The following is a 24990-nucleotide window of genomic DNA, read 5'->3' on the forward strand; positions in this document are numbered from 1 at the left end:
CTCGCTTCCTTTGTATCAAGCCTGCTACTTCTTCTGCAACACGGCTAATTTTCGTTCGGCCAGCATGAGGGTTGGAGAGGCGGAGGGTTTGTTGGTTGGTTGCTCATCCTGCCCACATCAAAGGCACAGCATCTCCAAAGAGGCTTACGATTATTCGCCCAGCAAAAAGACCAATATTTCCCATCCCTTTCGTTTTGATCCAAAATACCTTTTTGCGGGGGAACAAACCGCGGACAACTGGCTTTTTTGTGCTAAAATTTATAAAAAAAAGTTTTTAAAAGCTTTCCCAACAAAAAGCAGATTTTTATTTGCCTCTTAAACAAATAAAATGCTATAAATCAAACAAGCAAAGTTTAATTAAACTCTTGGTCAAGATAAATTTGTCATATATTTATGGGTTGACTAAATTTTAGCGGATGAAAAATGCTGCATAAAGAAACATCACTGCAGACTCACCGTCAGCTGAAAATCCACATAAAAAATAATCAAAGTTCAGAAATCGCAAAGGCCAAAAATATACCTCGTTTTTCAAACTCGCGCAGAACGCAGAACCTTCAACTGGCCAGTTTTTCGAAAATAATTAACATATTTAACTAATTTTTAGATACTTTTTCAAATTGAATTTAATGCAATTTCGGCTTCTGCGTTTATTTTAATGCAAACGTTAACGCTGATATAATCAGACAAATATTAATATAAATTACACTTTCATAACGAAGACAGTCAATTGCATAATTTGAAATGTTTCATGTAATAATAAAATGAGCAAACAAAGATAATAAATTAGAACTAAATGCAGGCCAGAACTGATAGCATCAGGTAAGCGCTGAAGAATTCGTTGTTTGCTCGGACAGGTAGTTGATAACAAGCCGCGAATTTGTGTGTGTACGAAATATGCCCTTGAGCAGCGTACTCTTGCACTCGTAATTAGTTTTTCACCTGCCGTTTGTTCTAGATAATCTGGCCAACGAACGACCTCTCGCCTCTTTTATTAATCAACAAAGAAGTCGTGTTTGTTCGTTCGCACAGCATTATCATGCCGGTGATAATCAAGTTGGCTGCTCTTAGTCATTTTTCTGTTTACCTTCCTCTCTTTCTCTTGGAGCCGACACATCATGCTTCTTTCATCAAGCAGCGTCGTCTCGGCTAGATTTATGCATTATGCATTCCTCTCCGTTCTCTTTTGTATGAAAATGTTACACTCGCTCACAGTGGTCGGCTTTTTTTCGATTTCTTCGCTCCGCGAGTGGAACGCCCGTCATTAAATATGAATTTCGTGCCTGCTCGCCCACCACAGGACTTTTTGCCGGGGCTCCGGCCGGAATTTCAAATTCGTTGCTTTTCCAGCTGTTGAAAAGGAAATGCAAATAAGATAGAAAATTAGCTGTCAGTTTTTTGTTTGATTTAAGTTTGACGGGAGATAATGTTAAGAGTGATAATTTAATCAAAGGATGTAATTATTTTAGTTACTCGAGAAATTGCTAACCTGATTTGTGCCAAAACAGGAGAAATATGCCAGCACAACAGGTTTATAAATTCCATATGAGTTTTTCCGGCTAGATACTCTGCTTTGGTATGTATATTTCCGATAAAATATCCAATGCACTCTCTTTCTGCTACCTGTAAATAATTCACGTCGGGTATCTAATGCGTCGGCGCGTCCCTGGCGCGATTGTTTGAGTCGCATACCAACTGAGATTTGCGCAATCATAATATTCCACTCGGAGCGCCGCCAAGTTGCCATAAATTTTGTCCGGAATACATTTGCATGCACAAGCAGCCCTCTCGCCCCTGTCGCTCGAGGCGGGCTGGCGCGTGAAAATAATTACAATAAACCCGGCTCGGGGGGCAGATGATTACTGTTTGCACCCCGAGACGCCGAGACGTTGCGCCCGAACACAATTTACTGCGGTCGACGGACGAGCGCTTGCTTGATCAAGAAAAACGTCCGCAAATTGGTGTGTCTGCTTATTTGTATTCAAGTGTCGTGGGTGTAGATTCTGAGAACGCGCCTCCGCCTCAATTAGGGTAATGCAATCGAATGATCTAGTGCTGCGCTGCATCACGCCCTGGCAAATAATGAATGTGCACCGCACTGGTTTCGCATTGTCGTCCTGCTATCGCGAGAGTAAGAAGTGCATCCCCTCGCGTGTGCTACTTCTGCCAGGTGTCGGATGTTTTGATTGTTTGATTGAGCATCGACTTGTGCTCCTTCCTGATGCATTACATATCGGAAGCAGTTGTTTGATATGTACATACTTTCATTTGATGTTTCCAGTGGAGTAGTGCTCATTGTCAGTGACGAATGAACATTGACACTCTGGATAATATTTATCCAGGTATTTCAACGTCAAGAGTATAATGGATTGAGGCTGGTAATTCCATATTTTAATATAAATGGACCTCATCCTCGTTGCTTTAAGCATTTTATTCTACTTAAGATGTATATTTATTGTTTGGAACGTTACAAGTTTAGCCAATTCAAAACAGAATAACTGATTTTTGCTTTTTTTTCAAATAACACGTAGACGATTATTGAATTTAAAAGCTCCATGATGCATAAAAATTACAAATTATGAAGGAGAGCTACAAAAACAACTTTAGTTGGAGCAGCTTACAATTCAGAAACTTTTTTTATGACTTAAGGAGTGCCGAAGACTCTCCAGCAGATATTTTTAATTATTTAAATTATAACCAGTTTTAATTTTCGTGTTGGTAGGCCCGTGGTTTTTTACCACAGTGTTTGGCAATACGAATCCGGTTAGTATTTTTAGCACAAAAATTTAATTCTTGATAGATGCCAAAGAAGAGGCTGCAACCAGTAGCCGTAACTAGTTGAGCAGGACATGTCTGAACAATACGGGGAAGTAACAACCCAAGGAATCTGAAATAAATTTCTTCAGACACAAAAATTAATAAGTCAAGGGTTTGGCTTTAGCCAAACTCAATTTCAATCAGTCGGGACAAGATCGCGGCAGAGATTTAGCTATAACAACAGCTTAATCCAATTTTGGCCGAGCTCATTCCGCGACCATTTATTCATTCGTCCGCGCGCGGTTGTCACACGTCAGATGCTCTCACTGTCTAAATACTGGGCCAGATGATGAATTACGACGGTTAAAGATGACATTCATTCGCATCGAATGAAATACGTGTTCAATTGTGAGGCGGCTCGCGCGCGACGAGACAAGTCGACCCGCGGGGGCGGCCGTGGACAATGATGACCACTATCATAATCCCAAGGCTGCTCGCTGATTAATGGCACTTGTTTCGCAATTACTGCCGCGGGGAGGATTTTTCGCAGAAGATATATGCATACACAGCGGCGACGGGGGAAGAATTGCTAATCACCAAGGAAGGCAATTCCAAAGCGGAAACTACTCTGCGCTCTGAGATTTATAGGAATTCCTGGAGTAATTGGCCTCGTTCCGCAAAAGGCGAATTAAGCAAGCCCGGCTGAATGAATAACTCTGGGCGGCGGCGGCGCTTAATTGCCGTCATCCTCGTGTCTGATCATCTCGTTTGCATAAACGTGCAGTTAACCGCCGTTCCGTCCAGTCAGGGGAAGCTCGCCGGTCCCAAATTTAGCCTGCCGCCGCGCGCGGGTGTGCCACTGATAAAAGAGCACGCAAAGCCTGTTATTATTATTTGGCTACAACTGCGCCTCTTCTTTCTGTCTCACTCTCTCTCCGTGCAGAGCAGCAAGCAAACGGGCTCTCGTGCAAAGCTGCACGTGACCCACTCCCGGTTTCGCGCCTAAAACTGAGATGCGCGACACTCACCAGGCTAAAACCGTCTTGGCCGCCCCGAGTGAAACGAGCAATTGGGGAATACTGGCTTGTCGCTCTACTAACTTTCTCGGGATTAGCTTCATTTGAATTTTATCCGTCCAATCGGTCTAGAATGTTTGTCAAAGCAGTTCGGTTCATCTGGGGAGGGATGCTAGCAATCAATGTTGCAGAGTATCAATAAATAAACACACGGAGAAAACCAGCGGGAACCAGATTCGTGCGACGCGCAGATATGGCGTCCGGTGAAGTATGGCGCGAAAAACGGTTACGTGAAAGTGTGCGAAAGGAGCCAAATTTTCGTCAAAATTGTGACATAATTTGCATTACTTGTACTAATTGTGTCTTTTGGACCGTAAAAACAAACTCTTGACACTCGTACAACAATCCAAAGAGAGCTTTTTGTTTCCCACATTCAGACGCCACCTTAATTCTGCGCAGTGCGAACCAATTTTATCGCACCTCTGGCCCCCGCTGGAGAAAACAAACAATGTTCGCAATTTTCCCTGCAGATGTTCTGAATTTGATCGCTCAACTTTGAAAACAAGCAAAATATATGAAAAAATCGGCTGATTTTCCCTTTTTGTAGAAACGTTTGTTAATTAAAACAAGTCTCATTGTCAACGAGCTTTCGCCGTTTCTTCGAAATTTTATTCTCCTTTATAATTCTGCATTAATTACCTCTTCTGTTTTTTAAATTTAAGAAATAGCCCACTTTTCAATATTTTACTTTCCTCTATTTCTAGCAGAATTTTAATTTTAAAGTTTCTTTCAACTCCTAATTTATGAAAAATCTTCAAATTAAGTTGAATGTCCTTGAGAATTCAGGGTCGCGGATCTCCTTCTGAGGTTGATGCTTTCTTCAGGCTCGCTGGTCTTACGTGACAAAAGTCTCGACTTGCTTATGTACACTGTATACACACACAATAAATTATAGCCACGACCCATAACTGGAAGCACACACATGCGCGCAGTGGGACCGGTTGAATTTTGCATCGGCCAACAAGTAGTGCTCCGTACTCGTGTCCGCTAATATTGCGGCAGATTGATGACTTGCTCTGCTCAGGCGGCGAAGAAAGACAAATGAGTTTAGGGCTTTTGCAGCGATTAATTTTCATTGGGGTGTCGGCGCCCGCATGGCTCAAGTGCCCATATAGGCGTTTATGGCGTGCTTGGACGTTATTTGCGACAACCTGAAGCTTCAGTGAAATCATTAATTGATTAGCTGCGTGAAAACGAAAAACATGGCGGCTATCAAACAAACACGGCCAGGAGGCGAATGTTTGCTTTGTACCAATATTGCGGATCAATATTATTTTTCGACCGTGGGACCACATACAAACGCTCATGCAGGTTGATAATCAATTCTGTTCAATCCAAATTGCTTATTCAGGTGAAGTAATTGTGTCAGCAAGTTTATTATTATTTGTGGGAAAAAGGCTTGTAATACAACAGATATTTTGAAACGGAATCGCTGTTGAAATTGATGTACCAAACACCAAATGAAAATATCACACGCACGTAAAATGGTTTGAAATTCCGATTAAAACCCTCCTCTTTAGAGGTATTTAGAAACAATTGAAACAGGTTGTAGCAAAATTCATAAACGTGGTCTATTGACTTAGATTGGAGGACATACAAGAACTATTGACTAATTTGAAATGGGGAAAATTCCTTAATGATTTAAATCGCGGTAATATGCATTATTTGGTTCACAGCAAAATCTACCTTTCTTAAATTTGTGTAATTCCGATTTGATCCAAACAATTTTAAATGCACATTTAGAAAAAATACAAATTAATTGAGGATTAGAACATGAATTATACTTTTCCGTTTTTAATTTGAACGTTTTTATTAGTTTCGAGATCTGAAATTGAGGAATTTACACAAGCTAAAAATTTTTAATTTTTAAATACAATACATGTAAATTTGGTTTTTGCGACTAGGATTCTGGAATGAGCGATGTTTATAATTAACCGACAATTATAAGGATTTCAATGCAAAAACAATTGCAATGGTTGCAGTAAAGATCGACGGAAGATTTATTCTCTGGAACGCGGCTTAAGTGACTCAAGCAAGCCTGCTGAAATTTTAGGAAAAGGTTTTGCAAATTCCCCAAGAATTTATAGCTTAATGATTAAAGCATATTAAACTTATGAAATATTGAGTCATAGCCAAATGCTCTCGTTGACGAAAGTTTCCGTTTTCCACGTTAAAATTAGATGGCTCTATCACCGTTTTGCAATCGCATGGAGCGTGCTGATGTCTCCGGCTCTAATGAATGCTTCTCCGTCGCAATCTCGCTCGGCAAACGAGCCGCATGGAATTATTTCAAGACATTAGTGCAACCATAACTCAGAAAAGTCGTTGTTTCGAATGCACGCACACCCACCCCGCCGACCTGATTCGCGGGCATCTTCGCGAGGTGTTTGCTCTTCTCTTAGCGAGTCGCGGCGGTGGCGGCGGGCGACACACGGCCCGTCTCTCCACGTATACACACGATATTATCAAACACGAAACCACGCAAAAACAAACCCAGGCCAGCGGCAGTTGGGTCTGGAGCTGGATTCAGTAGCACTTCCAACATCCGCGAGAGAGCATCTTCTGGAACCTCGTCAAAATGAATATCGCTGCGCGAGTAAGCATTCACATTTCGTTAATTTCGGGCAATTTCCTAGCAGTTACCTCTCTTGATCTGTTTATTTTTATTTTAAACAGCTGCCGAACTTATTGAATAATTTTTCTCAACTTAATTTCGATTTGTTTCTGTTATTTTTGTTTTGTGCTCAGAGGGGAATGCATTCGGACGTTTTCAACGACCATTCTCTGTGTCATGAAGGCTGATGGAGCCTACAAAGTACGGAAGCGTATATTATTATTATATTTGCAATTAATACGCTCTGAGCCACTTAAATGTTATTCGTTTGTAAAATCTTTTTGAAGATTTTTTGTTTAAATTGGAACCCATTCTTCTCTTTTATTTGAGAAAAGTCAAAATCATATTGAACGATGACTTTTCAATTTAAAAACACGTATGTGAGTGCTTGGAGCACGAATTGTTTATGAATGTGTTGTCAGAACAGATTATTTTGGACACATTTGCATTATATCGTTCCTCGTATAATGATGGTTTTGAGTAATGTAATATTTGCACATTTTCTGGACCAACGTATTCAAAAGCACGGCAGGCAAACGGAATAAATTGAATTATTGCGCCATCTCGCCATTGTTTTGTGCGCAGCGCCAACCAAAATTCAGCATTCGTGAAGCGTGGACCATAAATCTAATAAATTGATTATCCGTAGCAATAGCAGCAGATTATTCTCGTGCTATATAGTAAATTAATTCGATCTGAGAGGACAGGGCGGATTTATTGCAAGAAGTCTTTTGCCGGTGGCGTTTGGCGCTACACTGATGCCTATGCCATTCAAACTTTTCTCCTGCTCTCGGTCAGGAGATCAATATTCCTTTGTGCGGTGTGTTTCTCGGCAGAAAACTCTCTTTGTTCAAAATTGGGGCAATCTGGCGCGGCTCGTTTTCGAGTGGTCTAAGCACACTCTCGAGTCGCAGCTTCCAGCGCTGAGAGTAATTTATTGTTATCACCGTGCTCGCTGCGAGGCAGGACGACACACGCGAATTCCGCCTGCCGATTTATCAAAAGCCAGCTCGGTGTATCGAGAGCCGGGCGACACGCTCGTAATTCGGATAAACGCAGTCGGCGCCGTGGACATTTTGATTTACTCACGACTTCCTCGGTGGCCGCTCGGACCGGGCCGGGCCGAACGCTAAATTCATGCACGCTCAAATATTGAATCAAAAAGAGTTTGTTGGGGCAGCATCAGGAAAATTGACAGTCTGCCAAGTGAAATAGAACGACTAGGGGGGGCCGACTGCTCTTTTCTCGATTCCGTTTGTGTTCGAATTTCTTTGTTGTGGGGAATTTGCCAGCAAACCGGGGAAAATTGGAAAGTTATGGCGAATCAGAAATTCCAGGTTTTTCAAACTCTAAAAACATTAAAATGAATGGTGGAAATTCTTATGACTTAATTAAAAAAGAGACATAAATCCAGCGAAAGATATTGCAAACGCAAACGAGCATGGAAAATTGATGAGGGATACATTTTTGGAGCAATTCACGTCACGGATATTGCGAGAAAAAGCCTACTTTATGAGGGTAATTCCCTTGGTGCATAATTTTTGTAAGGCGACGTGTTTGCTCGCTGCAGAATCAATAGCGCGAAAATGCAAGCGTAGTGCAAGTTGAAAAGAGTATTCAACTTGACCCCGCGCCGTCGTTTTCCTTTTCAGCATTTCGCCGCGAGTTGTTTGACGCGTCGGCTGACGATGATGATGATGATGAAGGCTTAGACGCATTTGCATGTGGAAATGAGGAAAAATGACACGCGCGCGGAGTGAAAAATTCGCGCGTGTCTAAAAGCAGCAGGAGCGTCAAATATAGAAGAGCAGACGAGCGGTTGCGCCAACGAGGATATTACTTGCACTTTTGCCAGATGCAAATCGGCTCGTTCAATCTGACCAGCGAAGGTCGGCCCTTGGATGCAAATGTGCAGCACGTGACGATAGAGACAAAAGGCGGGCGTGAGACGAGCACATGCGCCGCGTTTTCCATTGTGCCAGTGGAGAATCGTTTTCCCAGCACTCGAGGAAAAACACTGGAGGAAATTTGGCCCTCTCAATGACTCTCTTTTTCGCTCGGCTGGCCGGCCAGCGGCTGCACGTGATCCGATCCGACAGATTACAAACTGGTCCGCGTGCCGGACGAAATGAATTTGTTTTTCGCGCTTTTGCGACTCGTTTGAATTATAATGAAGCTGCAGTCGGTGACATAAACGAGTCCCGCGTGACAAAATGATGCAGTGGTTATGCAAATGCATGATGCACACGGCTGACGGTCGGACGGCAGGCAAATCTAAATTCATGAGTTAGTTGTTTAATTATGCAGCGGCACGCCGCACCACGCTCTTTGCGCTGTTGAATATTGTTATTGAATCATTATCATAAGACGTCTTTCAATTAGCGAAGCATAGCAGACACTCTCGATGCGGTTCGCCTACAGAAGGCACATTGCATCAATAAACTTCACTTGCAACTAACGGTCTTGGAGGAAAATTATTATTGTTCCATCAATCGCGGTTGATTCTAATTGAATGAATGCTTTGCATCGTCAGACCGCACGATTACGAAAAAGCATGGCAGGAAGTTCGTTATCTGTGCATTTTCCGTCGAGTCCAGTAAACTAACTCAATCATGGAGAGTTAAAAGACCGAAGAGGTTGGCTTTCGATTGATGTTATTTGACGTGACGGAGAAAAGCGGTTTTGAAAAGAAGTTCCTACAGCTCGCTGCTGTTTAGAGCACATCGCGCACTAACAATAAGAACCTGCTATAGGGGCCGATATCGTTCTCGATCGCGGCAGGTGACGGCGCAGTAAACGTGACATCACGAGCGGCCTTTTTCAGGCCGTACACCTGCATGAACTTTCTGGAACCATGGCGACGCAATCTCGCTTCGCTCGCAAGTTTTCGGCTTGTCGGGAAGCGTGCAAACTTGCTGAGAGTTGCGGTTTGCAGTGTTTGCACGGAGGCAGCCAAAACAATTCCACGCGTCTAGCCTCATTAGGACCCCATGCGTGGTGTAATCCGGTGGTGGTGGTAGTCGAGGTTCGATCAGCGACAGGGTTTGCACTCATCATCGAGGCGCATCATCCGAGGCATGACACGCCAGGGAATCGGCACAAGTGCAAGCGGGCAACGAGGGCGGCGGGGGCGGTCAGCAGTGCGCAGAAGCTGCACCGAGGGCGGCGGGCAGCGGCGGCGGCCGCAAGACGCGAAATTCGGCCGAAAGAGGCCGAAAAGGCGGCGGGGTCGCGACCCGGAGGCAATCGGGGGCCTCGGATGCACCTAGGCAGCGCCGGAAAATCGATGCCGCGTGGTGCCAGTCGGAATTTCGTCGCTCGGCGCCGTGGATCAGCGTGAGAAGAGGAAAAGGACGAGGCTGCTGGGGGATGGATGGTGGAAAAGGGGAATCTTTGTGATTCTAAACGCGCGCCGCGGCTCACTCAGTTGCAAGTTAGCTCTCGGCCAGATATAACCTGTGTCTCTCGCGCGCTGTCGGTGCAATTATTCTCACCGTCGCCGCCACCGACCGCACCGAAATAAACCCAAACAGACTTGATAGTGCATTTTGATTGGCCAGCAGCGACGAACGCAACATGACCGGGGTAATTATCGCACGCATTTCGTCGACTCGGCTTTTAATGGCGGGAAATCTCTCGCATCGCCACTTTTCCTGATTAATTGCCACTCCTCGTGATTGGAAACGCGGCCCTCGAAATAACACAATTTTTTTCTCCATCCGCTTGCCGGAGTAAATCCGCGTCCATCACTACCAATTAGGTCATAAATTGCGCCATCCCCGCCTATCACAGACACACCACCAAAATCGCAAAGCTCGTGCGTGGATAAATATAAAATCTGGATTTTTGTCTGCCAAGCTGCAGACGCGTAAAACATGTTTTACTACCCGAAGCGAGCAATAAAATTTACGGCTGAACCAACACCAACGCTTTACAGCAGAAAAGTGTTTCCGTCTCTACCTTTCGGGAAAATCTCGCGTTTTCAAACGGCAGCCGAGACCGATTTCTGCCCGTCGAATCCAAAGTGGCAAGGCAAATAGCGGCGCGGGTAAACAAACACTTTCCAATTTTCTCGTAAACACAACCAACACGTGAGACGCGCCGCTTCAAAGGTTCGTTTTTGTAAGCAAAGTCGCGCGGTCGCGACTATTGATCAGTCCGGGTCAATCGTCGCTCGGGCGGTCACTAATTTTTCAGAGCCCGAGCTGCACTCAATTAGCCAGCACCGGAGGCATCAGATTTATTTTGCTGGAATTCAGCGCAGGTGCTCGCTATCGCCGTTACCAATCATTTCGCTGCTTTTGGCACGCCAAGATTACCGGACGAACAGGAAATGACTTCAAAAAGACAGATTTGCTTTGCCTCCAGCTCTTGGCAGCATCCCTCGACCGCTCACCCAAAAATAAACTCGGTTCCGGATCATTGCAACAATAATGCAAATGTCGAATTTTTTATTCCGTCGCCGTTTTCACTCTCATGCCCGCGCTGAGGCGCAAAATGCTCGACCTGCTTTCCCGCCCAATCGATATTTCCACCGATCATCACAATGCAAGGAATTAATCTTTCAGCGGGCACGTTTTTCTCCGGCCCGCGCGCGACGTTTACCCTCTCGTTTCACTTGTCAGATGCGTTAATATGAATGTATGCACACGACGAAGCACGCAACTGGCCGGGCGCTAGCGACGCGCAAATTGCATAACCTCGTCGACGGCAGGCGCGAACAGAACAATCTCCGATGGCGTGATCCGCAATCGATGGGGCAAACAGCGGATTCCATTTCGCGCCGGATCGATTGCTAATCATTTTATTGCTCTTTTAGTGATGTCTGTCTACTTGTGGATATTATTTGCTCTTTTGCCAGACTCTTTTCAACAGGGTGTGTTTTGCTCTCTCGCGGGTGAATTGCGCAGCACGTTTGACCCGCGACACAATCGCTCAAACGACCTTAACATTCGACGTCTTTTTCATTCGACGCAGATGGAGTGGAATAGCAATTCCAACGGCGAATTCATTATAAGCGTAAATTCAATTAAAATTTTGTCGGAAATTCGCGTAAAATTACACTCGCCGGAGCAAAACTTCTCCCCTTTGATGTCCTATTCATCGCACCATATTCTCTCGGGCGCTTTCAAGCCTGATTGGACTGGCTTCAAAGTGGGTCAAAACCGCGAGAGTTCCATAATTTCGCGGGAGGGGCTCACCATGACCCTGCGTGAACTAGACCACGAGGATATGCAACAACTTACTCCGTTCGTTTCACAATATTATTTGTGGACAAAAATCGAGCGTTGTTTTTCAGGCTACTTGTGGGATTTTGTTTCATTTTGTGTCTCGTGGTAAGCCGAGCAATAGTTCACAAAGATTAATTTGTTTTTCTCGAATATAATTATTATTTATGAATCGAAAAGGTTAGTTTGGAACAAACAAGATGGAATTAGAACTCTAACGGACGTTTTTTGTACCAAATATTCTTTTTGAAATGTATTTAAGCTTCAAAGTTAATCCAATCCATTCGCTAATTTAACTGGTAAATAATTTTAAAATTAAAATGTGCAGTTCTAATACAAAAGACTCTAAATGTATTTAAATGAACATTCGGAAAGCAACAGTCGCTGATGGCCTGATGGACTCTAAACGTGCCGTTTATCTCTGCGATTTGCATACGAGCTTGCTTCCGACGGGCACGACGCGGCCGTCTTGTGGCGTGCGTGCGAGCCGATGAAATTCAATGATCAGAGGTGGTGGTCGGTGCGCCAGTTTACGTGACCCAAACCGCGTAAATATATCCTACAGAGTTCACGTCGCGGGGTTCAAAGTCACTTTGAATGCCAGAGAGAGAGAGAGCCCGAAATAATAACACCCTTCGTCGTTGACAATAATCATGCTCTTGATTTGCGGCGCAATTCGCGGCCTAATCGAGACTTTAAATAAATGACTTATTTTCCTCTCTTGCTTCGCTCCCAGCCGACCGGCTGTCCGAGGGGTGACTCGTTCGCCGAGTGTTGTTGTTGCTCAATCCGCCAGATTTTTGATCCGCGGCCAAGAGGCCCGAGCGAAGACGGCGCGAATCACACAGCCGAGTGCGCACGGTGCTTCTCGTCCAGCACACACGATGGCTGAATTACTTCCGGAATTTATTTCTGAGCACCGCTGCCAAACGACCACGGTCCCAATGATTTGATCACGAGTCGAGCGAAATGCGAATGTTTCCAGCAAACAATTTAATTTTGTACGAATTTACTCTATTTTCTCTCCTTGCAGGAAGCGCACAAGCGTAAAATAAGTGGCTTTAAAAAGGTCAGACACACAAAGAAACAACTAATGAAAACTCAAACCAGTATATTTGATGCTTCCACAGTGAAATAACATGCAAATAAACAGTATCGTACAAACTAAAAACCTTCACCGCTGGTAGCGTTTATGATTCTTAACACGTTGTCAGTGCTAATTGTCGCGCGAGGCCTGAAAGCTAAAAACTCGTTGTGCGCCAAGATTGATGCAGCCTTCACTAACGAGTTTCTAAATTTGTTTCAGAAACATACAGTGTCAACGGACGGCAGTGGCCCCCTCGATGTCTACGTCCAGGTAAGCAAACACCCACTTAATCCAATTGTTTGTCCCGCAATCTAAAATTAGACTCCACTCCCCGGCACCTATTTGGAACATTTTATAGATATTTAACCCGAATTATTCCCAAAAAATTTGAAATGTTCGAGAGTAAAAAAATATAACAAAATTTATTTGGAAAAGTAGAGCCAAGCACCGTATGGAAGTCATTCGCCTTTTTTAAAGTGGAATGATACTGGGCAACAATTGAAAATTATTTAAATTGTTGGATGCCTTAAACAATTGACCGATAAACAATTTGTTCAACAATTTGCAATAATAAAAAAATGACCTTCCTACAATAAAAATTCAAATTTTGCCAATTTTCTCCCAAATTTACAGTGCTCGAACATATTTTCTTGGCATATTCCGAATCCTCTCGTCAAGATCTGTCCAACGGTGTATGCCACTTACTGGGGAAACTCTTGGTTTTGAAATTAAATCGGATTTCAAGTAAGGAGACAGCCATTACCATTTGAAAAGCACGGTAACTTAACAGCCAATTTTCTCAAAAAATTACAGCGCTCCTTAGGTCAATTAAGGCTTTAACTGAATCCTAAGGGATGAGTTTATGCATTCGCAACAAGCATTTTCCAGGCTTTTCCAGTATCATTCCTCTTTTTAAATAGGTATTGCGTTCTGCAGTCCAATCTAACAACGTTAATTTGCGAACAATAAATCTCTGTTCCAAGAAGCCTTTTAAATAGATCTCGTAAAACTTTCAGAATTTCATTTAAGCTCTATCCAAGCTTGTCAAGTGCACGCAGTTCTGTTTTTCTTCCGGGAAACTTCCAGAACAAAGCCTCTCTCTTCCGTTTTTTTTGCACTGGCAGTAGTGTTTTTTTCTGAGCAGCCTGATAAGTGGCTTGCTTTGTTTTTACAATTCGCTCGGCAGCTGGTGGCAATTCATCTAGTCGGTCGTCGAGGCGGGCGGTTGGGTGCTGGGTAGCCGCGGGTGTTGATCCAACTCGACATGGTATTGCATTAGGGCTGCAACACCCCTGGCTGCGTCGACCTTGCGGTCTACTTCGCGACAGCGTTAATTTATAAACGACACATTCGCTCGATCTCTAGTTTCACAGCAGGCCGCCTCTGCACGGATGGTTGGATGCGAGTGAGAGAGATCGTCGCTGCAAAATGCAATCGACTGCCACCGCTTTTGCTCCCTGGCGAGAGCGTCAAAGTGAAATAAAATCAGCGGCAGCCATAACTCCCTCCCTTTCGGCACGCACGTTGTCTCGACGGTAGTAAAACCTTTCAAATCCGCACGTGCAATTTTCCTGCCAATTTACGCAAGAGACTCGCAGACAGACGGCTCGATGAGGAGAGTCGGCTGATACTCCTTAATCTCGCCAAAGGGAATCAGTTCCGCCGAAATAAAATCATGGAGGCTCTTCATACAATGATCGCTATTTCTGATAATGGAGCTCGAAGGAGAACTTTTTTATATTATTTCTCGTCTGCGATTTTCTGCTGTGGCTGCAGATAGTGAACAATCCCTCCATTCTACAGTATTCATTTTTATTCTTTCTCAGTCAAATAACATTTTTCAAGAGCTCATTTCAATTTGATTAGCATCTGTAATTTTTTTTTAAATCAATGGAAATTTTTGTTATAAAAATAACCGATTATAATGAGAGGAATAAGAAGGCCAATTATAGTATATTTTTTCAAATGATATTTTCCTCTGCACCACAGTTGTGTATTAACACTGCTCCTGTTTGATCCGGTTGAAAATTTCTGGCGTAAAATAATCCTGTTTGGCTGGAAATGTGTTCGAGTGGGCAGCGTGCCGCAATTCGGAATTGCGTCGAATTGGATTGGCCCTTTGGCCGGGATGCTACAAGGTCGGTGGCTGGCATTCCATTTCTTTCGTGCAAAGCCAATTTCTGCTAATGAAGTGCCAGCAGCTGCGATTGTCATATTTTAATTCCCTCTGTAAGGTCATGTCCGTTATTTCAAGCCGTTTGGTTTTGTGTGTGTTTCAGGGAGACTTGCACCAGATGGAAAAGAAGGCTCTTTTCCTCACCGTCCACGACCTCGGCACCAACCGTAAGTGCTCCGCAATTCCATCAACTCTGACCTTTTGCGCCGCCGCCCGTGGCTGTCTGGGCTCGGCGAATAACACGCGTTAAATTTTCGGATCCGAGCAGCGAATCTTTCCATTTTCATTCTCGTCGTGCTGGGAAAGGCTCGGGCGAGGGTGGAAACGACTTAAAATAAATAACCTGGCGTTATCAGCACTTTGGACACCGCCCCTCGGGAGGCCGTGGCGCGAACTCGGCTTATCACTTTGTTTCTATTCGTGTCTCCCTCGGCGGGTAATCGAGTTTCATTGTTTCTGCGCTATTTTGGAGCGACCAATATAAATTATCACTGAACGCAATCAAAAGTAGTAGGCAAAACTTGTCTCTAAACTCTCTTTTTGGAGTTGACAACATTCCTGGGCAGCAGCAACAACCACTTAGCCGCTCTGCAAATAAATTTCGGAACACACGAGCGCAGCGAGTGTGCCGCTCTCGACTTTATTTTGCTCTTCCGCACGCGAAACGGAAAACGAGCGCGTGGGGCTTTGGCGGGAAGAGTCGGGCAGGCGAAATTTATCGATTGCAGCACTGCACGGCGTATGTACGTGTACAATACCTGGCCAATATTTCGAAACAAGGTATGCAAGCAACTAATATGCACACGTCATCCAGCCGCTGCGCTGGCTTAATAAATTTTGTCAGGATTCCCGTCTCCATTCGCCCGCCATTAAAAGCAGTGCTTCAACTTTTTATCAAGCGCGTGCGGAGCAGAACTTTGTTTTTGCTCGGCGTAATAAGGCTTGCAGCACGCTTTAATACCTTCTTGTCTCAGCTGGCGTGAAGCTATTAGCTTTTCTCTGTGAAGGCAAAGTTTTTGCTTGCAAATAAAGCTCAATCTAAATAATTTTAAGCAAATTGTAATGTGCAAGCTAGGAAATTCTTAATTTTTCTATTATATTTTAACTTCGTCAATTCGCGGAAAATCAGCCAGAAAAACTTGACAATGTTCGGAGTTTCCGCATTTTCCTCGTTTTTAATTCGAATTTGATGCAGGAAAAGTCGTATTTTGCGCGAAATGAGACAACTAATGTGAAAAACTATTGAATTTCAGTAAAAACCATCATTTTGTGAAATAATTGGCACTATAATACATATTTGATTTTTCTAGATTAAATTTAGCCATCCAACTTAAAATATTTATGATCTGCTGTACGATTCAATAAATTCCCTAAAATTGCAGTAAACCCCTCAAATTAGTTTTTGCAACGTAGAAAGGTTTTCCTAAAAATGCTATTTTATGCAAACCCTATTATCCTCTATTGTTGAGAAAAAGTTCCTCGGGCTGCACAGAAATTTCAGGAGAAGGTTGCGGCAAAGTTTGATTACTTTTTCAACTGTGTTCCTAACAAAAATGTGATCTTTTTAAACAGCAATGTCACTCGAGAGATACGTCCCACACACAGATGACACATAAAAATGTATTTTGAGTTGTGTGAGTAAAGATCTTGAAACAAAAGTATTAAAAACTGCTACAAAAAGATCCGAAATTCCTAGGGCATTAACAAGGGAGAAATGTTTATGTACTTCTTAGTGAATGTGTTGAATACAGAAATGCGATGTTGCATTGTTGTTTGCTTTTCATTACGTATACAAGTCAGAGCAGGTAAACAAACAATTTTACCGAGATAATGAGCGAAGAGGTTAGTTAGTCCTCGTTTACTGTCTTGTTTAGAGCAGCAGTATAAAATTCGCCGACACGGTCTAATGTTTGCCGACGAAATCTTGACGCGCAATTAAGCAAAGAGCGAGGAGGAAATTAACCGCGCTGACGAATGATCAATTGCGCGACCGCGGTGCGTGCGGGGTCGAGTCGGGCTTCCTGCACGCGGTGTCGGGTGACTTTGCTTGTTGGCCTCGAGTTGACGAGTTACCGGCGCAGCCAGCAGCCCTCTGGGACCCTCGGTTCGGCAATTTAATTGGGATGCGCTGCCTCGCCGCCCCCCATTCGGCAGCCCCCTCCCCTATGCGAAGTCCACGGTGATCAATCACCTGACGACTTCCGCGATGATTGATACCGAAAACAGTCGTCGCGCGCGCGTATTGATACTCGGCGCCGAAAGGGCCGGGCGTGTTTGCTTAGGCTGTCTGCGCTCGAGTGCGCGTGATACGGCATTGGGAATCGCTCGCTCTCTCGCTCGACCTGTGGTATATATATTATGGCTCCTGTTGTGCTGCTGTGTCACGCACTAACTTTTTCCCCAAGTTGCGAATGCCCTCACGTGGGCGACAGAAACGGTACTCTCGGCTTTTTCTCCCTCGCACATACATGATCCACCTTTCCGTGTAATTCAGCTTTGACGCTGAATCGTTTATTGAACCAATATTGAATATGCGTTTTCGCCATCAAGTCAGTAAAAGAGGCTTAAATGTTAGGGTTGCTCAATAAATGGCTATCGATCTGGTCTTTTTTCCACAAGCAAAGATTTTTAAAGACAGAATATAATCGATGCTCTTATTTGTTTTGTTAGACACATATTTTATTTTGACTAGTTAATCGCCAAAGATCAGTTGCCTCTATGCTAATACATTATAATTGTATTCAATATTATTCTTATGCTTGATGGGGGACGTATTTTTATTTGTTCTCAGTTTAAAAAAATAAAATTAATTGCTTTAAAATTTAAATATAAAGTTTTCTGTAATATGCGTTTAAGATATTAAAGAAAGGCACAATAAAAATAAAAAAATTCTAATTTTTTTAATATAAAATTTTGATCTATATTAAATGAAAAAGATAAAATGGTATAATATATTTGACTATTTTTGTTTTCTATTTTAGATAACGTAATTTTGACTGCCCTTTTTTCAATTTAGATAAATCAAATCTTCAGTTCTTATACAGATATCCAAATACTTGTCTTTGATCACCACGACAGGAATGTAGAACAATTGAATTACGTTTTCAAGCATCATAATTAACCACTAACGAATTTATCGATCTCATCATTTGATGTATCACAATTTCCAGCCTGTCAACACAAATTTCTTGCTCAATTAGCTCCGCCTACAATCAATCATTTAATGCTAACAAAAACAACGCAAAAGATAATGACAGATATTCTAAATTTAGCCAAAATATGCCTCACATTGATGAATAGTGCTTATTATTGGGCGGTGAAATAAATACTTACTCTCCCTCTTTCAAAAATCAGTTAATCTGCATCATTTTCCCCGGAAATCCGCTTAAAAAATAACATTTTCGGGGTGTGAAACCCGCGAATGAACGGATTTTATCTGTCTCTTTACGCCTCTTTTATTCAAAAGTCCCAAAAGCCCAACTGAGTGTAATGTGTTGAATGTTTTCCCCTGCTGGCGTGGGAGCACAGTTTTAAAAGTCGTTTTTTTTCTTCTCTCACACGCTTTGTTCAAAATACATTTGCTAGTGGCGATTCACTAGAGATTAGCCTGCGTAATATGCTAAATCACGCGGCCGGGCAAAGCCTCTCAAACCTCATCATTCTGCCGGGTGAGAGCTTTACCGCCGCTGCAAACCGCGCTTTTATATAAAAAGCAAAACAATGCTTTAGCAACACCACGTGAATATTTTATGTGGCCATTTTTGACGAATTAAATAAATAAAGAAGCCACCGTCAGTGCACCCGCGGGACTGTGGCGGGAAAACCGACGTCCCCTCGTGACGTCACCGTCTTAGGTCTTACACCTGGCCTCGCGCGCCTGGGCTGCCTGGTGTATTGAGTCGTGATGGATGGATAGGGGACCAGCCCCCGTGAATACAGTCGGCTGACGTCACTCGCCCGCTTTTTATCCCGCCTGCCTTGCCTGCCCTTACATGTCAACAATAACAAAAAGGCTGCCCTATCAAGCTGAGAGCTGCTGCCGTTTCGGCCTCGGCCGCGCGGGTGTGGGGTGTGGGTGCACCCCGAAACTTTTTCAAAAAGAGACTCGTTTCTATTCAGGCTCTGAAAAACGTAGGCACTATTTAACAACCTGTGTGTTATTTGAAGTTTCTTTGTTTGGCTTGGAAAAGTGTGGCACAAGGAAACCCAAATGTTTTAAATAAAGTGCCCAAAGGCTGCCTCGCTTCCGGAAACGTGGATTTAATAAAGATTCTGAAGTCACATTTTGGCCTATAGTTGAGTTGTTAATACTTTTCCAATTCCTCCGGTAGAACGGAGAATAATTTTCCGGTCTTGTCTTCGAATCAATTCTCAATAAAGAATTTGTCCTTGTATCAATTTCCCTGTTTTGACACGCGACTCGCGCATGCCATTGACAGCAAGCAGTTCGTTGAACGTCGCCGGCAGCGGATATCTCTTTAGTTTAGGGGCGCGCACAAGAAAATCGAGCGGCCTGGACATGCACACCCAGTGGGCTAAAAAAATGGGCGAAACGCGTGCTCTTCGTCTGCGCCACGTATGACAGGCGTCTTTTGCTCTGCCAGATGTCATGCCGGATGACAAATACACACGTCGCGCGCGCAAGTAGGGTCGGTGCCGGATCGCAAAACAAAACAAGAGCCCGCCGCTCGGGCTGCATTAGCGCGGACTTAAGCTGACACGAACCACCCGAAGTAATGGTATGCTGATTTATTCACGGCGGCAACAGTCAAAACTAAGCGCAACGGAAACATCCGCGGCCTGATGAGAGGACGCATAATGGACGCCTCTCGTATAGATGGAATATCAAAATAGCTGTTTGCGAAGGAGAAATCTCAAAATTAAGCACATTGCGCGAATCTGCGAGCGATGCGGGATGGATATGCATCCCATTTGACTCGCTTAATTGCCCCTGTCCATTTGGAGGGTTGCAAAAGCAGTCTGACTCGCTACCTGCTGGTTATTTGCACCTCTCCAGCATGGGAAGATTGTCTACTGCTCGGTACTGGTGGTCTCTTTCTGTACTTGGAGGCTTCTGAGCCCGTGTTATTTCGTTATCATGCTGAAATTTGGCGCAGGTGGCTCGTTACTTGGTGATGACTTAGGTAGAGGCTCACCAGTCTCGATCCAAAATAATTTTAATCAAGAGACCTAATTTAAATCCATTCAAGCTTATTGTTCCGGGCGCCGACTGACCCACATTGTTAATAATAAACCAAACTGCAGATTAATTTAAGCGAGACAACGCAATTGTTCTGCTCATTTGCATGCAATAGTGGTTTGACATGAAAGCATCTGTTACACACGAACTTCCAAGGAATTACCACAGAGTTAATCCCGTCCGGAAATTTGAATACGGTGCTGCTTATTTGGACGTGGCCCTAATTGAGCCGAGCAAGGGTTGACGTATGTGTGTGTGCGGGAGCTGCGTAATCAATAGCTTGAATTATAAGGAGCACCTTGGGAATCGGATTACTATAACAACAGTCGGTCGGTGCGAGAGGAAGCAAGCAGGCCAATCAGGCATCCGACGCGAGCGTGGTTTATCGAGTTAATCACGAGAGTACAAAAGTTGAGGGGAGTCATCGTTGTAAAGTTGGCGCTTTCGCGAATTGCTGCCGGCTGAGAATTCCATTTTTCGCTTCAAGGATTCAAAACGTCTCGCAGGCAATGAACACCGGGTCTCTCTCTCTCTCTCTCTCTCTCTCTCCGTGTGTGCGCAGCATTGCTTTCAAAGTTTCATTTGATGTTGCAATAAAACCACTTTCCTTGGCCTGGAAAAGTTTATTGTCTAGCTGCAGCTGTATTATTGCAGACCTGAATAAAATAATACCATCCTCTTTTTCTCTCTCTCTTGGCGCTCGCCTCCTGCTCAGCGCTCAGCACAATGGGTCATTATTTTTAAGAGAAGAAAAACACGCTGCTCTGCTTTGGCTCGGCTTCTCTTGCTCATTCACTCATCGGCAACATTGCACGAAAAGCGGTGTTTTTTTTATAAGAATTATCAATGCAGAAACGACAAATAATGTGAACTGCAGACGTTCTTTGTGTCAAAATATGCCGTGAAGCAAGTCAGTTTGTACGTCTGCTTGGCTTCAATCTCTTATTGTTATTGCAAGTATGGAAGAACCACATAAAAAGAGTATTGTTGCATTTGAAGAGTTTCTGATTCTGAAACATCCTACAGTTAACATATTTTGAAACTTTTTAAACCCTGAACAGTACATAGAACTTGCAACAAAGAAACTAATTTGTTTTCTTCTGAAATGATAAAATGTAAATCTAGAAACTTTGTAAGCCTCGCGTCCTCTCTGGTTCTGAAACAAATTGGAGCTGCCAAGAAAAACAAGCCACGATTTCAAAATTTTTGGACTCGTTTCGAGGCTTTGTTACAGGGTGCATCAACGCCGATTGTGGTGTATTAAAATAGTTCCCTCGTTGCTCCGCCGGCATTGTTTGGCTTCGTTTCGAAAGCACCGGCCGTTGTGATAATTCGCCCTCCCTCTCCGTCTCTCTCTTTTGCAGCTCGTCATTTATTTATTGCCGTTTCGTTTCAGAGAAATTCGGCGGCGCCACGTCCGCCGCCCGCCCGCCCTAATGCAGCGCCTTTTGTGGGGCAAATCCAATTTCGTCGGTGCGAGAGCGAAAGAAAAAAAAAGAAAGGGCAAACAATAATCGGTCCCCAGCGATTGGGGGCTTGGCTCATTTTTTAATACAAGCCTTTGTCGATCAACGCTGCTGCCAGGGATCACGCCGATTATCTTTTCAAGGGGGACTCATTTCCTTGTTCTGAATAATTGATCATTTAAAGTCGCCGGTCCTTGCTCTCCGGGACGTATATTATTGTCTTGTGCAAGTACCCGCGTCTGGCGGCAGAGCAAACTTTGCCAAGTTTGTTTGCCCATTAAATTCGCCGCCGACAAGTAGTGGAATCAAGCAATTTCTCTGGGAATTGCTTCAAAGGAGCGTTTCCGCCATCAAAGGGGTGTGTTTCGCGTACTCTATTTTGTTTGTGTGTACACACTCTCACTCCTTGGAGATGGCGTGTCTCATTCCCGAGTGCACAGGTGCGCTTAACACACGCCACGAATCTGCTTCTAACTGTAAGGCAGGCTGAAGACCAAGTTTTCAAAGTGAATCAAAGAAATCTACTCTGGCCGACGAGGAAGCCTTTTAATTCTACGCATCTACGCGCTCCTCCTTTTACGAGAACACCATCTTTACTCTGCCGGTACTAAAAAATTATCTCGGCTAGATGCAAAATTACGACCCAACTTTTGCAACGCACTTGAAGTGGCGAGTCTTTAAGTATCGTGTTTTTGCTCAAAGAGTTAAATTTAGCCCGGATCTGTCAAGGGTCGTGAATTATTCCTGCTCTGGCTTCGATTTTTTCCTCTCGTTTATTGGGAAAGTGCTCGCGCCCAACAGTTGGCGGTGACAAAAAAATGTTCACACGACTCTCGGTGCAAACCAATACACAAAGCTGGCTCGTGGGAGTGTGCTAACGAAGCGTGTGTTCTGAATCGATGGCAAAAGCAAGAATTCATTTCGTGCAGACCGAGATTCGGAGTGGAGGGTGCGAATTCCAGCTTGCCTGCTCTTCGACCGACCGCCTCGTCCCCCGCGAGCAGGAGCGAGCTGGAGACTCGTTGCTTTTTTCTCTCTCTCTCTCGTCCCTGCTCTGCTCTTGTGAGCGATGAGAATCACGTGAGCTGGCCGACGGACCTAAATAAAGAAGAAAAAAAATTATTCGCCTCGCACGACGACTCACGCGTCCGCCTTTCCCCCCTGCGAAACTTATTGCAAATTGGAGGAGCAGGTGCTCGAGTCTAATATATTATGATAAGGCCGCGCCCTGATTTATCTGGGGGACCGATGTTTCGCCGAATTTACTCGCGCTGGAACAACCTCGAGGGCGCTGTTGCCGCTGCCAGACGCGCCGGCCGCACTTTTCGCGAATGAAGAGCAATGAAGTTTCCGAAAAATAAATTATTTCGCACACGCCCTCCCAAGGCGCTCTTTCGCTTCGAGAAAGATGAAAATTTATCGCCGAGAACCTGCAAAGGCCACTCGCAACGAATCGCGTGACCTTTCGCTGCACGTCTGCTGACCTGCGAAATGTCTTGATTGGCCTGCGCTGCGAATTTTAGACACGATGAGGGCAATTGAATTGTTTTTCCTCGCACACAATGAAATCCGAGCAGGCCTCTAATTATGATGGTAATCCTAATTACTCGGTGGCTGGCTGGCTGATCCTGCAGAGTCATCAGAACGTGCCGCCGCCGGTTTCAGCTCCGATAAATAGATCCTGCAAAAGCAGGTCATGCCATTATAATTCCGGCGGATTAGCGCATCCGCCATTATCCTAAAAGATCCCTTTCAGCCTCGATTGAAATGGAGTCCACCCAGTTCGGGTTTCCACAAAGTAAATTAGGAACAATAATTATTGCAAAATGACATGCCCAATCCTGTGCTTGATAGGAGCTTTCCACACTACTACACTTAATCCAAATGAATGAATGAAGGGTCAAATGATTGTATAAAATTCAGATTTTGATTGTTTTGATTTCATTATATTCTAAATGCTTCAAGGTGGAATCTTTTGACTTACGATTTAAACGATTTTTGCATTGTGATTCGCTGATCTTTGTGTTTGCCTGATCCTAGAGATTAAAATATTAATCTCTTTTACCTACAGAGGAGGCACAGTTTTAGTATTTCTAAACAAACTATCGCGCTAAAAATGATTATTCTTGTAAATTTTTAAAACACTGCAAAAATTACCTCATCAGCGGGGTCCAGATGTGCGATAGAATTGGTTCCCACGGCGCAGATCCAAGATGGCGTCTGAATGTGGGAAACAAAAAGCTCTCTGTAGATTCGAGTACGAGTGTCAAGAGTTTGTTTTTACGATCCAAAAGACACAATTAGTACAAGTAATGCAAATTATGTCACAATCTTGACCAAAACTTGGTTCTTTTCGCGTATTTTTACGTGACCGTTTTTTCGCGCCATATTCCACTGGACGCCGTACCTGCGCGTCGCACAAATCTGGCCCCCGCTGTACCTCATTATATTTTTCCCAAAAAAATTCAAATTGTAATTCATACCACTGTTCAATTGCTTTTTTCAAATTCTAACAACCCGTGGAAGCCTTTCAATTTTTGCGGTGAGTTAAGATTTCTTTCCAAATATTATTCCCTTTACAAAAGTCACCTCATAACGGGCACCGCCTTTGTTTGCTTTGGTCAAACCAAAAAAAGAACCCAAAAGGTGTTCCTCTTTTATATAGTATTAGAAGAGGCAGCTCGTGAGCCGGAAGTGAAAGCGCGCTGAAAGAAAAAGCTCTCGGCATCACGCGCTAGAGCAGATTATTTCATTTGGTGCGGCGTTTCTTTCTTTCTTTTTTTCTTTTTCCCCCGCTGCCCAGCGGACCGTTCTAGTGCAAGCTAACATTTTTTCCACGCAACGCAGGAGGTGCGTTAGCGGCTGGGGCGAATTTGAAATTTAAATATATACAGTCTCTGCTCCACTCGTGGGCGCACAATTCATTTCTGAAGCGGTAGAAAGTTTCCGCTTGCAATTTACTCGCGCACAGGGAATATCTCGAGGCACTAAACGAGTTTGACAATGGGAAAAAGCTTTTTTAACATATTTTGAACCACCAAAAAAACAAAACATTTTGGATCTCTGAAAGGGGTGCATTTTCAGCTCTTTAAATTAGCATTTCTGCCCGTGTTTGGAGATGATGGGGGAGTCGTTTTCGCCGCCGCACTCCTCGATCGTCGAAAATTAGCTCATCCACGTGCCGATCCTTTTCCCGGGTGTTACGTGTTTGATTAAACCAGAGCAGCCAGGACCGCTAAACCGATGACTTTCCTCGCAAACACTCGTGAATTTTGGTTCGAGCTGATTTTTACATAATGGTGCACAATTTGTTTCAGCAAATAATTTTACTTAAAAACGTTCGTCTCAATATTTTGTGGATTAATTATTTTTGTTTCGCTAGGTTTTTT

General features: G+C 43.9%; 1 protein-coding gene across 5 annotated transcripts in view; it reads left to right on the forward strand.

Moving 5' to 3' along the window:
• Positions 1-24990, forward strand: part of LOC135948637 (uncharacterized protein ZK1073.1) — a 44103-nt gene that overhangs the window by 11342 nt on the left and 7771 nt on the right. For 2 of the 5 annotated variants that reach the window (XM_065498005.1, XM_065498010.1), the window contains exons 2-3: positions 12979-13029; positions 15039-15102. In XM_065498005.1, coding sequence (XP_065354077.1) covers positions 12979-13029; positions 15039-15102 — 115 coding nt within the window. Of the gene's footprint in view, positions 1-6273; positions 6427-9856; positions 10030-12705; positions 12742-12978; positions 13030-15038; positions 15103-24990 lie in introns of those variants that run through there. The other 3 variants (XM_065498006.1, XM_065498007.1, XM_065498009.1) reach the window with 3 other exon arrangements.

The sequence above is a fragment of the Cloeon dipterum genome, chromosome 1 (assembly GCF_949628265.1).
Source record: "Cloeon dipterum chromosome 1, ieCloDipt1.1, whole genome shotgun sequence".
Classification (NCBI taxonomy): domain Eukaryota; kingdom Metazoa; phylum Arthropoda; class Insecta; order Ephemeroptera; family Baetidae; genus Cloeon; species Cloeon dipterum.